Source organism: Topomyia yanbarensis, chromosome 2, assembly GCF_030247195.1.
Source record: "Topomyia yanbarensis strain Yona2022 chromosome 2, ASM3024719v1, whole genome shotgun sequence".
NCBI classification, from domain to species: domain Eukaryota; kingdom Metazoa; phylum Arthropoda; class Insecta; order Diptera; family Culicidae; genus Topomyia; species Topomyia yanbarensis.
The window spans coordinates 73,887,662-73,903,814 of NC_080671.1; the positions used below are offsets into that span (position 1 = coordinate 73,887,662).

The 16,153-nt window shown below is 37.2% G+C and overlaps 1 protein-coding gene across 4 annotated transcripts in view; it reads right to left on the bottom strand.

The window, feature by feature from the left end:
• Window positions 1-16,153, bottom strand: part of LOC131678456 (transmembrane protein 65) — a 72,203-nt gene that overhangs the window by 19,700 nt on the left and 36,350 nt on the right. For 3 of the 4 annotated variants that reach the window (XM_058958628.1, XM_058958627.1, XM_058958629.1), the window contains one exon: window positions 13,209-13,250. In XM_058958628.1, coding sequence (XP_058814611.1) covers window positions 13,209-13,250 — 42 coding nt within the window. Of the gene's footprint in view, window positions 1-13,208; window positions 13,251-13,331; window positions 13,366-13,464; window positions 15,722-16,153 lie in introns of those variants that run through there. The other variant, XM_058958631.1, reaches the window with a different exon arrangement.

The window sequence follows — 16,153 nt, forward strand, 5'->3', positions numbered from 1 at the left end:
TCTATAGAATTTGATTGCTGAAACAAGCATTGAAAAAATGGAAATATTTCTAGTTTCAGTAAACCAAATTGACAGTTCAGCAAATTTTGACTGCTTTGAATTGCTGAAATTTCAGCGAAATATTTTTTTGCTGGCTGGTAATATTGCTGATATTTCAGCTCAACAAAATTCACCAAAATTTTGCCGATATTGCATACAGTAAGTCGACCAGTGCACTGTCTATTAAAGCATAAGAGTCCCATTTTGGAAAACAGCAAGCAGAGAAAAACGCTGTTCAAGATTTATATTTTCATTAAGCCTTATTATAGGACAACCATAGTTTGGTATTTTTTTCGACATTTTCTAAACAAACCTGGTAATCTTATTTGTACATTGTGAAACAGTGGAAAAGCAGAATACAAACCAGCAGATAACTCATTTTCGACAAAAATCAATATGCTTTTATGGGCAGTGTAGCTGTTGAATTTTCATACAAAAGATTGAGAATTAACGGAGTTAACAGAACATTATTATTATTATATTCATTAAGGTTTTAACCACTAAGGGTCAATCGCCTTGAAAAAGGGAGTCATTACATTGCATACGTTACATAGTTATGGGGTTCTTCGCTTAGATATTGCACTCGGTGGCGACAGCACGCAGGTAGGGTAGCGAAAGAACCTCCCCAATACCCGGTCTGGGTGGCCCTTTGATTGATAGTGGTAGATGGGCTGGTAGCTTGTAGTCGATAGAGCCGCGTCAGAACCTCCCTAGCAGCCAGTCCGGGTGTTGCGGAGGTCCCACTGAGCAATGGTCGTACATGGGTTGGCAGATTGTAGTTGAAAGGGCCGTGGAAGAACCTCCCTAGCACCCAGCCCGGGTGTGGCGGAGGGCCCGCTGAACAATGGTGATCGATGAGCTAGCATGTTGTGGCTGATTGGGAGCCACGGGAGAGCCTCCACAGCGTCTACTCGGGATGAGACGGACGGACCCCTAAGTGATGGTGGTAGGTATGGTGTTTGAGACCAGTACCGTGAGTCTCGAATTGCAAGTCGGGCACATTGAAGGGTTGACGCGGGTGATGCACAGTGTTTTAAAACGTCGTTTTCGTGCTCAAAATTAATAGCGTCTAAACCGTTAACTTTAGAAGTCGAAAACGCGTCGACTAACAATTGGGCGACTATATAAAAGTAAAAAGTTAGTACTTTCAGTATGTTATGATGTTGTTTGCTCCTTTAGCTCCTTAACGAGTTATTTAAGGTGGAAGTGACCCCAAAAATATCGTAAAATTTAGAATATTTTTTTTTAAAATTCAACAGATAAGAAGTAACTATGTTCAAAAATATGTGTTTCGATACCGCAAACAACTTTGTGGAAGATTCTAAGAAGATAGGAGAATGTCTAAAAAAGTTATCCTGAAAAAAACTAATTCTAAATGGTCTTCCACATAATATGTTCTATAACTTGTAAACTATTAAAGATAGATATATGGTGTCTTCAGTAATTTCTTTTGTAGTAATATTTGCTACAACTTTGCCGAAGACACAAAGTCTCTATCTTAATTAGTTCGGAAAATAAATTTCGTATATCACTTATAGGTGAATTAATCACTGTACGGTATACTTCTGCGGATGTGCAATTATAAGAGAAACAACTTCTCTGAACAAACTATACTTCTAAAGTTAACGGTTTAGACGACATTAATTTTGAGCACGAAAACGACGTTTTAAAACACTGTGTGATGGTGTGGGTATGGGTGATCTTTGTGTGTCCTACCGGTAGGCGCGAGAGTGGTCTTTGTTCCCTACGGTTTTCGCGCTCTGTCCACTTCTCAAGATCTCTTTACCTTCTGAGGGTAGCCTCGAACGTTCCTCCAGTGGACGATGAAGTGCTCGGAGGCTTTCACTTTCACTTATCACTACAGTTGAGCCCTACAGCTAATGCAATTGGTCAACAGTTTGCCCTTCTTTCTGGGGATTCATATCTCCCACCTACCTTCCTTAGAATGAAGACGACAATAGAAGCCAACCCTACAACATTCAGTCCAGGCGCTAGCCAGGACTACAACAAACCTTTCACTGGAGTAGAACTAGCCTCTGCGTTGAGCACTGCAAAGGGCAACTCTGCCGGACTCGATAACGTTGGTTGTAATGGCATTATGGGAATATAAGAAAGCGGGTCCTTCCCAGACAGCTGGAGAACCGCTCAGACGATTCGCATTCCGAAGAAATGCGAGGGAGCTGGAATCTGTACTACCAGAACGGGATTGACAGAATCGAGGCTGTTCAACGCAGGTTCATACGCTTCGCCCTTCGACATCTCCCATGGCGAAACAGATTTCAGCTGCCGAGCTATGAAAACCGTTGCCAGCTAATACACCTCGATACACTCAGCATTCGGAGGGACTACTCTCGAGCCCTGTTCGTCTCGGACTTACTCTCTGCCAGAGTGGATTGCCCTACAATCCTCGGGCGTCTGGATCTTCAAGCCCGCGTTCGAGCTCTACGTAATAACTCTCTTCTGCGAGTTCCGTTAGGGAGAACCAACTATGGTTGCCAGAGCGCTGTCCGGTAACAGCGAATTTTTAACAGTGTGGCGACGGCCTTTGACTTCAACCGGACGCGGAATGCGATAAAAGCGAAAATGTTGGCAATTTTAAAATGTAATTAGTTTAAGAAACCACCATTGGGGCCAAGGGGCCTGTTGTTGAAGGTAATAAACATAAATTGGGAGCCCAAATGACTTCCGACCCATCAGTCTTCTCCCCTGTATTGGGAAAACGATGGAAAGAATGGTAAATAGACGCCTGATGACCCTCCTCGAGGAACAAGATCTTCTCGACCATCGACAGTTCACATTCCGTAAGGGACTCAGCACAGGCTCATATAAGCTGCATCGGTGAAATATTAAGTGACGCCATAGCCAACGACTTGCATGCAGACATCGTCATCCTAGATCTCGCCAAGGTCTACAACACGGTATGGCGTGAAAGAGTACTGCGCCAGCTGCACCAATGGGGTGTTCGCGGAAACCTTGGCTGCTTCCTAAAGCAGTACCTTAGTGACCGAAGTTTTAAGGGTGGGCATTGGAGGAAAGCAGTCGAACCTGTTTCGGGAAACTAACGGGGTCCCCCAAGGGCCGGCCTCGGCAATCACGTTATTCTTCCGAAAGGGATATACGTGTTTGTCCGGAAGCTGTCTAAAATTATTGGGGTGGCTATCGACCGTTTATAGGAGTAGAATTCAGCCAGGCGTTTGCTGGGTGCTAATCTGAGTGTATTACAAATCTTCACCTTTCAGAGTGCAGGATAATTTTATAGAGATTAGAGCTAAGATTAGAGAGACAGAGGGGATGTATCACCAAAACTGAACAAACATTTCTAACAATAGTTTTTGTAACATCATTACTCAAAAATCTGTGTATCTGAATATACATGCAAAAATCGGTTTAAAATTTGTTTTTGCGTAATTTTCGCCCTAAGCATTATTATAACATGTATTTTACAAAGGATTCCCCGCGGGTCCGAAGAATACCATCCGCCAATCCGACCTACTAGACTGAGGCGCTAATTGGTTTCGCTGATCTCCTGTTTGTCCGAAAGTTGCAAGTTTTGCTCTTCTCTCCCGGTCACCATCTACGCCTTCTCACCCCTGTCCTTGATACAACTGCTTCTACACCGATTTTGGAAATAATCCCCCCTCTGAATATCTTGACCAAGCATAAGTCTCCGATAAAAAATCAAATTTGTATTCCGTATTCCTAGTTTTAAGATATTTGTAATTTTACCTCTTTGTTAAAACTATTGTCCCCCATCTTGTAAATAGAATTGTATCCCTAGTTTTAAAACATCGGTGAAATTTTTCATAAATATTTGTTTCCCCTTTTGTGTACCAAACTATATTGTTAGTTTTAAGATAACTGTAAATATTTCCTAAAAAACTATTACTATTGAATTCCTTGTTTTAAAATTTTTCATAAAAAATTTTTTTGCCCCCTCTCTTGTATATAGAATCTTATTTCTAGTCTTAAGATAGCTGTAAATTTTTTAAATAATCATAGCTATTGCATACTATGTTGCGTTTCGGCTTCGCCTCATCAGAAACCGACACTAACACAATGTCGGAATAGATTAGCGCCGGCTTGACGCAAATCCCTTAAAACTAAAACACACTATGTGTTTCAATCAAACGACTGATCAAACGTGATGTCCCGTTCGAGCAGAAGTTCTGTTTATGCCGATGAGACACAAGTGAAGCCGAAACTTGTCTTGGCTTAGCAGGCCTATGCGAAAGCACTATGCTATATTTCACCCTATGGAGGAAAATTTGGTAAAAACCAAAATTTCTCACTAGGGTGAAAATTTGTTGGTAAAAACCAGTCTTTGTACAGGAGGGCACAAATCCTTATTTCATACTATGTTGCGTTTCGGCTTCGCCTCATCAGAAACCGACACTAACACAATGTCGGAATAGATTAGCGCCGGCTTGACGCAAATCCCTTAAAACTAAAACACACTATGTGTTTCAATCAAACGACTGATCAAACGTGATGTCCCGTGATGTCGTTTGATTGAAACACATAGTGTGTTTTAGTTTTAAGGGATTTGCGTCAAGCCGGCGCTAATCTATTCCGACATTGTGTTAGTGTCGGTTTCTGATGAGGCGAAGCCGAAACGCAACATAGTATGAAATAAGGATTTGTGCCCTCCTGTACAAAGACTGGTTTTTACCAACAAATTTTCACCCTAGTGAGAAATTTTGGTTTTTACCAAATTTTCCTCCATAGGGTGAAATATAGCATAGTGCTTTCGCATAGGCCTGCTAAGCCAAGACAAGTTTCGGCTTCACTTGTGTCTCATCGGCATAAACAGAACTTCTGCTCGAACGGGACATCACGTTTGATCAGTCGTTTGATTGAAACACATAGTGTGTTTTAGTTTTAAGAGATTTGCGTCAAGCCGGCGCTAATCTATTCCGACATTGTGTTAGTGTCGGTTTCTGATGAGGCGAAGCCGAAACGCAACATAGTATGAAATAAGCATTTGTGCCCTCCTGTACAAAGACTGGTTTTTACCAACAAATTTTCACCCTAGTGAGAAATTTTGGTTTTTACCAAATTTTCCTCCATAGGGTGAAATATAGCATAGCTATTGCATTTTTTGCAAAATGCAATAGCTATGATTATGCTATGGACCCACTGTGTGTTCAAATCACTCCACACCAGTTAAAAGCCAGTAAAAAGGCATTCGCATATCGAATGTCAGTATTGGAGCGTCCTATATGGGAAGATGAGGTAAAACGTACTCCCTAGACAAAATGCTTTCTTACTTTTATCAAAATTTCTGGAAAACAGTTGCATCTGAAGGAAGCTCGTTTTAGTATGTTACATTGCCAAAGTTTCATAATCGTATATCAATCGCAGCCTGGATATAAACAAAACACAATTATGTTCTCTTCCCGTATAATTATTGTGGCTCGTGTAATACGGATTTTGAATTCAAATAAATGCTGTTTTACCTTACATATCAGTGCATTCCTGTGTTATTTTACCGTTATTCGTTAATCTGACACACTGTGTATGAAAATTCTACTGAATAAATAACTTTTTGTTAGATTTATATCTGTACTCCATTGGGGGACAAACACCCTCTTCTTAGTTCTGATTTTATTACGGACATCGGGACGAAATCATAAATGGGGACGCTTAACATACGCCTATGATTTATTATTCGACAGGGCTTATATTGCTGAACAGAAGAATAATAAAATTAACCATTATGTGTCCGACAGGGTACCCGGGCACCTTTTTAACAAACAGGGTACCCGGGCACCAAGAGTCTAACAAACAAACGAACATAGGAAAAGGTCAGGCATCTCTGATTCTTACTTTGTTACTATTGAATTAATTTGCTTCATTGAACATAAGGCACGTACAAGTCCCCAGTGAACAAGCGTAAAACTTCCACGTGTTCATACTCCTACAAAAGTCGGATTTGAGTGCCAAACCGTACGAGACACCATACCTCAATCTCAGTTTCGCAGAAAACTGTCAGTGCAAGCAAAAGAAAGTTTTACATCTCATGATGTTAGTACAGTACACGCTTCAAACAGAGCAAAAGCAGTCAATTTAAATTTATGCCGGGATAATGTGCCTTCTTTATCAACCACAGGAAGACAAAAGAAAGGGTGTTTGTGATTTGTTGTACAGCAAAAAATACATAGATAAAATATGAAAATTGCCGTTAAAGTCGGCATTATCTTTAAAATGAAACCTAACTTATGGTTAGAAAAACTTTCACGGAACAAGTTTTTGTTGCTCATCAGTGCAAACTCAGCAAGTTATAGTCACGACTATGAAAATAATCGGAAACATAGAACAGCAAACAATCTCGATTATCACAAGTACCACTTGCTACATCCTGATGCAACAAACTTCGTCCTGCGGCGGTGCTTCAAAGATTGTGTGCGGACGACGAAAAATAATGTCACATTTGTTGTTGATGTTTTCGTGTTGCTTTTTATTTGAAAACTTCTGCGATACTGTGGATGTGTCGCACAAATTAGCTTCCATAAATGCACTAACTCTTTACTCCCCGCTTAAGTGCATTGACCTTAAAAAGGATATTACGTTATCCACTTTTAGACAACAAATTTATTGTTGCATTAAATAGAGTAAAGAGCCTATTTTGGTACTATTAGGAAGTGCATGCTGAATAATTTCATTATTTACGCTGCCTACAATCGATGAAATGCGTATACATTTGAAATACTCCTATTTGGACGTTCGTTTGAAAACTTGAATAGAATTTCCCAATTATTGCACTGTAATTTGAGTCATGCGTTGGACAAACATGGCAGATGCTACTCTAACTAACGGCTTCAAATGGGTAGGATGATAATAGAAGCAAGCTTTGCTCTCCACAGAGTTTTCGCACGAGTACAGTTTAATTTCAAAGCTTCTAAATGGTTCAAAAATACTTTATTCACGCCCATTATACTTCTGGAAATAATGACTTGGAATGTTATTTATTAATTTAAATCATCTTTATTCATTGCTTAATATCATTAGTTTTACTCATAAATGTCAAACATATTTAAGAGTTTTTGGTTACACAAGGCAAATACGAAGGTGTACCAGCGCAAATTCGATGTCGGATAAAAATGTTAACAGCGGTGAATGAATGAATAATCAATACTTACAACTTTACTCGACAGCATAAAAGTTCGGCAGTTCAATAAACCACTTTACAGGTTAACACTCTTCACCCATTTTCCGATTCTCACTGACATCATCTTAGTAATAATACTCAAATGCAGTAACGATAATCGTCATCCCCGGCATATAACTACTCAATATAGCACGTATATCGTACCGCCTTTCATGTGCTATCTTGTTTCAATTGAATTTTAAATTCCAACGCATAAACAACTACAACTACATTAGGTATGGATTGCTCTTTTGTTATTTTTTCGATGAGTGATTCATACATCAGAAATAAGTATAGAGGAATTGGAATAAACCATAATCAAGACATTGTTTTTTTCTTGATAGAGAAACGTGCCTCTATAAACGTGGAATAACTTTAGTTCCTAAAATCATATTGGAAGTTGGCACAAGAAAGCGGTAAAATGACGACCATGCCGTCATCAGTCGTTCATCTCGCCTCGTCATCCACTTTAGTATTCCATTTATCGAGATCGGAATTTAATTTTCCTTTTCTCGATAAAACCACGATCTTATGTGCATGTGAATGAATGCTTATGCTCCGTTGATTTGGCTGTATGCGAAGGATTATAGAAATTGAAATAATATGAGATGTATGTCGAACGGATACTTCAGCTGCATATTTTCCCATCGTTTAGCACTGGTTTAAGTCACGAGTTAACATTATACCAGTTTGTAGAGTAAGAAACGCAAATATGTTCCGAGATGGAATATTTGTTTGCATAGCGTTGTTTTCATATTTCATAAAAGGTGTGTGCGATGGTATGCAGTAGATCGCTGAATGACTCTTAGGCAACACATATGACCAAAATTGCCAATCTATACTGAAAGTTGTCCAACTAGATGCACTATCCTGGGTATTTACAAGAGCTCTAGAATTATGCTACGAGGAGACGTAAAAACGGTGTTAAAAACACTATTTGTGTGAAATTACACGAATTTTAACTTTATCAAGTTATAGTATTGATATTTACACAATTTTTTTAAGAAGAAATATAGCATGGTGCATATCACATTGGTTTGGTAAGCCGAACCAAGTTTCGATTTCGCTGTATTTCATTGGAATATCAGAACTTTTGCTCTAATAAGACATAGCATTTGACTAATCATTTCCATAAGAATACAAATTTTGTTTCCGTCTTGGGCCAAGCGTCAATCCGGCGTTAAATTAAATCGGATTCAAGTTAGTGTCGGATTCTGATGAAACGAAGTCGAAATGCAAACCATTACTTTATTAAGAATAGTCAAGCTTTATAGGAAGTAATGTAATTGAATAATACTGATTGCATAATCGCATTTTTAACACGCACTTCTGTCATCTCCATTTTCACTAACCCGGCCCGTAAAAGTAACTTTCCAAAAACTAGAATCACTGTTCGAGTTTGTAAACCGATAATCCCACAGCCCTTTGAAATACACCTATAATCTGATCATCTCTTATAAAGCCAATCCATTATGCCATTCCACCGTCGTACCCAATGTCTAATAAATCGTTGACCAGCCCGATAATCAAGTTACCTTTCCATTCGACAGTAACAAAATTAAACATTATATTAAATTTTGTTACTACCCAATGGGAAGGTAACCTATTTATCCGGCTGGTAAAAAGCGATGCTACTTTCGTCGATTTTAGCGATATTCCTGCCACCCCAACATTAAATAATAAAACCTTCTCGATTGGTAACATGCTCGATATTTTCATTCCAATTTTAAAGACGATAAAAGTTATTTTCGTGCAATTATAGCTCAAAACGGTGAAACCTAACCGTGGTATTATTTGTTCGTTTTACGATTTGCACCCCGTAGTGAAGACATGCTTTATAGTTTTCCTCAGTTACAACCAATCAAATATTTATCAAACTATATTCGCGAGCAGTAATAGGGGAGAATCGCTTAAAAGGTTAGTTGCGGTTGCATCACGAGGTTAAGGGGCTCAACAGTTCGTCAGCTAAAAAGAAAGACTGGCGAAATTTTATTTTTCCTTTCCATGGTCCTGTCATGAGAAAGTGGAAATCAGCGCAGCAAGCATCCCGGATTATTCGCTATTTCGCTTACTATTTGGATGATGATGGTCTTTCCATAAGATGAAACTAAGATACTTGCACGGAAAAAAAGTTCCCAAAATCGTGAATAAAGTTCAATAAATTCTGGAATAATCACGTTCCAGACAGGACCATGCACAAAACTCATGTGTCTTATAACTATGTTCAATTTCAATGTTTCAATTTACGCCTGCGTAAAGCTTTTAATATTAGAGATATCTGTTAATGTTTTATGAATTGCAGCCACGGTTTCCGCCATGTCATTACCAAATTGATTTTCAGTACGTGAACTAGTTCACACCTTTATGGACTTTATTCATAAAACCAAAGGTTGACTCACGATTTTATTCATAGATTTAGGAACATTATTCAGAGTCTGATTATATGAATTTGTTCACCAAATCGAAACATGGTTTCTCGTGAACTATTTCACGGACCTCAGAATATTATTCATGAATCCTTTCAATTTTCGTGAACTGGTTCATGATTTCTAATATATTAGCCACGATTCAACATCTGTGCTCGTGAAATGGTCGATAAAATCATAACATATTATTACATGAATTCGTGAACTAGTTCATGATTCCAAGTACATGATACACGATCTATCTGGAGGTATCCTTTATCATTTTCAATTTCATGCAATTCTGCACCTGGTCATGCCATTTTCACGTAAACTATTTCACAAAATTTGGATTTTTCATGAATTATCATAGAGCTATGTATATCCAGCTGCAAACGACTAGTAATAGGAGCGAATAGAAAATATAAGAAAACTATTTTGACCTCGTACATTGTTATTCGTTTGATGTCCGGACATAAAACTGCACCAAAAACACATTACAGAGCCACAAATCGTGGTCGTTCATAAAACGAGATACCGCGAGCCAGCCACACTTTTATGATCCAGTTCTTATCGCCACGTTACTACGAGTAAAAAACCGATAGAAATTAAAAATAGCATATCACAATAAGAGGAAGAGAACCTGCGAATATCGTGATCAAACTACTGATACAATAAACGTGGGTTACATGGATGTCAAACTCGAAAATGAGCTCAAGGAGAAAGTATCACGATAACGTGTATACATAAATCACCCTACTCGTGACCAAAATATCAAAAAATCGTGACTAAGATCCTGAAATAATGAGCATAAATCACGACTTGTGACCAAAATATCACAATAACGTGAATAGAAATTACGAAAATCGTGACATGAAATCATGAACATAAACTACACTACTGTGTCAGAAAAATTGGACACGAAACTCGTAAATAAAATGTCACGATATAGTGAATACAAATTAAGAAAAACGTGACAAAGTTTCTGAAATCATGAGCATCGTTTAACTGTCCATTCTTTAGTTCATATAATTTATACAAACCAGTTTATCCCCAAATTATGAACAAGAATCAAAACGAAAACTAAACATGCTCAGAGAACAACCCAGCCAAACATTGAAATGAAACGCTATGTATATTTTTCGCGTTAAGAACACAAATAGTTTCATGAACACAAGCTTTATTATACATAATTTCAGCAACTTGGCCATGATTTTTGAAAATCGTTCATATATCGATATCGTGATTTTTTCATGAATTTCTCGGCGGTTTTCAAGGGGCTGATAAAAACGGGTTTTCTCTGTAGTGCACTAGGTCATGAAATAAAAAAAATGTTGGGGGAGGGGGAGTGGGGCAATTCGGACCGCTTACGAATTCGGACCCCCAGCTGTTTCTCAGCTATGGTAATATTATGAAAACCGTATATATCATTTTCATGGCTGTCATGTAGCTGTGTTCTGTCTTACAAAATATTGCGGTTCTCAGTTTTCGTGTGCGCTAGGAGCGAATGTTACTTCCGGTTAATATCTTTTATTTATATCCTGTTTTGGCCGAGACTATCCATTATTACTTGGGCCAAAATAGTAATTCATTTCTATTGCAAGAAATCGAAAAGAAATTGGTGGTCCGAATTGGAACAGGGTTGGGGTAATTCGGACCTTTCATATACTTTTGCACACAACCGTTCATACACAATACGGTAAAAGATCGGAAAAAGTCGCTTTAGAAAAAAATGTGCTCAATTGATCAGGTTTTTAGGAAAAAAATATTTATTTGTGATTCGGTTGACACGTTTCAGTTCTATAGCTCATAAACCCTTACTAGGTCTGAATTGGCCCAGTTTCCCCTATTATTGATTCGACTAAATTTTTTTTTCATTTAAGTGCTATTTGCAGCCATTACGATAAAATCATGATGATGAAATGGACATGAGAAATATTTTTTTTAAATTTTGGATATTAGTTTTTTTTAATCAAACTTTAAGATTCACATGAGTCTAGTGGCCAAATGGATATCTAAATGAAGGTCCCATTTGAACCTGTTTTTACAGTCTAATTCCCCGAAAATATGCTACATTTGCATGTAATTCATGCATCTGCGAATTTTTGTAAGAAAAGTGGAATGTTTTTAATAAATCACACTTTACTGATGTGATGGGGAATGATTGCAAATCCTACTTGAAGGGAAAACGAATTTCAACCGAATCAATTGTAATTTCTTTATTTCACTATCTAGTGCACCATTCAGATATTCAGAAAACTTGTTTATGTAAATGTAAAGAATCGTTTCTTAGAACGTTTCAACTCAGTTGAAACTCAAGGGAAAAAATATAAAGTAAAACAATTGTTTTGAATTTTTCCGCGATAAATTTTTCAATAAAAAAAAGAAGACACTTAGTTTTTTCAGCAAAGTATTTGGAATGATATTTCATAAAACTTTGCCGATCCTGAATGTGAACATATTGAAAAAGTAGGTTTTAGATCTCACTAATAAGTGAAATAATTACACCAGTTTCCAAATTTTGGGGTGATTTCATGAAGTTAAGAAAAAAGCTGTTTTAAAGTCAATCGGTATTTTGAAAACATGGTTTTCATAAAATGGGCTTTAAAGGAAAAAAATCAAATTAAGGAAAACTTACATGCATGAGATGTTAATCGGCTATAGTCTGTAATTTTTCTAGAATATTCTCTGATAATTATTCCAGCGATTGAAGCAAAAAAATCGATTCTTTGAAACTGACTGATGAGGACCTCCTTTAGCAAACTACTCTAAGATTACTCGATATACAATTTTACTAAAGAAGGTATGGCTCGATCTAGCACGATTTAAAACGTTTATTTTCTGATCTTAGTCTTCCGGCTGTCACGCTAGTGCACTGAGTGCACGCTGCTTTGAAAATCTAGCGAAATTGTCTTAGGGCACCAGCGGGTGCTCGTCCAGTGAGACATTGGTGCGACTTCCGGAGGGTTAAAGAAGAAACTCCAAAGAAAATTAAAATTAATATGTTTATTTTAATTAAAAGGTTAAAATTTTTGCTAAATTTGCATTCTGGCCCACAATATCATTGCACTCCGAAATCATGGTTTGTGGGTAAAGGAGTTAGATGTTCCCTTATCGGTATCGGGTGATCTGAGAAAGAATTATATGAAGAATATATAAATAGATATCCAATTTAAAAAAAAAGTATCACCGGAATTTATACATATTCACATTATTGTGATATGTTATGTTAACAGATCAGCACTCCAAATATCATAGAAATGGAGCGTAATTTGAAGATTCGATTATGCGAGCCTCGTAGAAAAATGTGTCCTACGTCTAGTTAGTATTTTATTTGATTTTTTTGTATTTTTTCGATAGACATTTTTAGTGTATAATTGCTTATTATATGTAACGTTCCAAGGCAATTCACAACCTAAGAAAACAACGTACAAAATTCAGCCTGCATCGATCGTCTGACAAACACTGTTTCGGATTTCCTTAACATATTAAAAATTGCTACTCAAACTCATTACTCATATAAAACACACACAATGTTCCTTCTATACAAGTCAAAAATACATAACGGTCACGTTCCAGTTAATTAAATGAACAATCTGTTTTGAGCGTTCAATACTCACATTGAAACAAGTCCCTCGGCGGTGGAGTTGGAACGGCTTCCGCTGCACGATGCGTAGTAGTTGGGGGAAAAAGGAAAAAAATAATGAAAGCAGGATTAGATGATTTTCACATTTCGCACTCACGTTTCACCCGTTTTGTCTTGATGTTAGGTGGTGGCTGAGTATCGTTTATGCATGCAATTAGCGAGCAATTATTGTTAGTTTTTGAAAGCACAACAAAGTAATTTCATACTGTAGCGATTAAAGGAGAACATACCTGCGGGATCGGCACAACAACTAATTTCGTGCACAGTTCTAAAAAAATTGAAAACAACAATAAACTTATTGAAGCAAAAGCAATCAATCGTGGAAGAAATATGTATATGCTGCTTGTTAAACTTGGGGCGCAGTACATTTCAAGTCACTTTATGTTTACTAAGCTCAGTGGAATTCAAGCATTATGCAAATATCACAAATCAAGATTCGGCATTTGAAAACGGGATCTTGTCTATATTTTTAAAAGAAAGTTTGGACCTTACTACAGTAGTAGAATACAAATTATACAACCACGAAGAAATAATACAAAAACTTGGGAAAATATGTAAAATAGTATGGAAAGCCTATAGAGTGGAGCATCTAGTTGTAAATCTGTATTCGTTTATTTTCTCCTTTGTTTTTTTACCTGTATGAGGTGTTGCGGTTATGTGACAGAACAGTTTTTAGTGTACTAATTAGAAATCCTCATAATTTCATAGTATAAGCCAAAAATAATGTGATTCAAACCAGAGAATTTTTTTTGGAAAAATAAATTACCTAGTTTTAAAATCACCATTCGGTCATTACTTCAGTTTGTATAGAGTTACATGCCAAAGTTTTTTCATACCGTCTCTTAGCAGAATTAAACATATTTTGTATACAGCTTCTGACACCGTTTGCGCTTAGAGTATTTTTTGGTTTGTAAGTATCACCGAGCGCCTAAAAATATCGGATAGCATCATTATGCGTCTTTGTTTGAAATGATTAATGGAGAGAGTAATTCATTTATCATCGTCTTGGTATCTTATCGCAGGTTGAAAAAGGACAAGATAATTTTTTCTAAGCTTTTTTTCTGGTACTTCTGGTCCTAAGAGAATTGATCGCCAGAACAACGATATTTACATCTACAATGCTATCCATACGCCAAAAATATCCCCACAGCCTAACAGGAATCATCGTTACTTTTAATGTTGAGGGTAGGAAAATTTTCTGTCGGAATTTCGGACGATTTGTTAAAACGGAATGAAATATTGAATGGTACAAGTGGAGTGGCATCATTGAGACAGCTCTGGTCAATACTCGTCGAAAATTTAAATCTTGTTGTAGAAAGCATACCGCGTTTAAGATAATTGAGCGGTCCATGAGTCTTCGGTTGTAGCTAACAGGAGTGTAGCTACGCAATTATTTAGGGACATTGGTCATAGCAGAGAAAAAGTGTAGGGAAATTAAATAATGTAACTATGGAAATGTTCAATGATAATAATTGATGGACACCAGTTGCTCTCACTAAAAAATAGAAAACGCTCAAAACTGAAATTAAGCTGTAGTAACAAAGAGAACGATTTTTCTTGTTAGTAGCGTGTGGTCGTCGAGTAATCGATATATAGACTATTCTTTTCTATACCTATCCATCAGCAACGTGCTCACAAGGTTTGTAAAATATAGCTCGATTTTTTGTACACATTTTTTCCTTGATTATACATTGGCTTTTAAGACTAGTATTTGGATATAACACTAACAAAGGACAACAACATTTTTTTGCATTATAACGACATTCAATTAGCTAGAGATTACTGGGTAGGGAAAGTTATGAAAATTTAGAGCCATAGTACTCAAGTGAGATGTTAAGATGTTAAGTATACAAATCGGAAAACTAGAACTTTAAACTTTAAAACTGCAGTTTGTTTATAAAGCAGAATCGATCTTAAGACAACCGTTTTTTTTGTGTTTTTCGTGCACAAGTATGACTGTGTCGTTTGTTTTAGCTAACGTCCTTTAACAAGAAATCGCATTTAGATGAAAACAGTGAAATATTTTATCGCTTTTTAGTAGTAGTTTAATCAATAAACATTTTGTATTTTTTTGGCAGGGCGTTGGAAAAATCATAGGGCTTCAACAGCGCATCCCGTGATTGTCTGATTTGACACAGATAGCTCTTATTCACTTTGTGCATTGAAATATGACTTATAAACTACTTTTTTATGTAGTGGAGCGTAATCTTCCACCTGTATTGTCCTTTTTTGAAGTAGTGGACCACCTATGTGGTCCGAAAAAAAATCCTGTCGAATACAATCGGACTTTAGTCGTGATATACTCGGTTTTCCGGTTTTTAATACGATAACTTTCTTTAGGCAGTAATGGACAATTTCATCTAAATCTAAGGCTAACAACACCAATTTCAGTACTTTATGATCATAAATTCAAACTATTTGTAGCTTTCAAGGAATTTTGTGTTATATCAGCGTCGTGATGGTAGAATAACAATTGTATTACACTTTTGTTGTAAAAGGCAATCTTTTCCGCTTGTTTTTGTACAGTTTAACAAAAAAAAATCAAGAGAAAACAAAAAGTTTCACTTGTCTCTGAGTTTCAGTCGTCCAAACACGGTGTCGTCTATTAAACGACAGACGAAAACTCGAATCCGCAATTGCGCTACTACTGGGCAGTTGTATATCAGATTATATGAGGTTCCGTTGTCGGATTCACAAAGATCACATGCAAATGACTCAGCGCGCTGAATAGTTGCCGTGTGATGATTGAGTTTGTATTGACCGGATTTGTTTGACGACACGTTTGTAGGTTTCTCCAATAATTGTGGTGCCCGGCCGAAGAACGGGACCGGATTTTTTCTCTTATCCAACAAGGCAGGCTCAGGACCAACGAAGTCAATCGTTGCACCTGCCCTAGCTAATTCATCAGCCCATTCATTT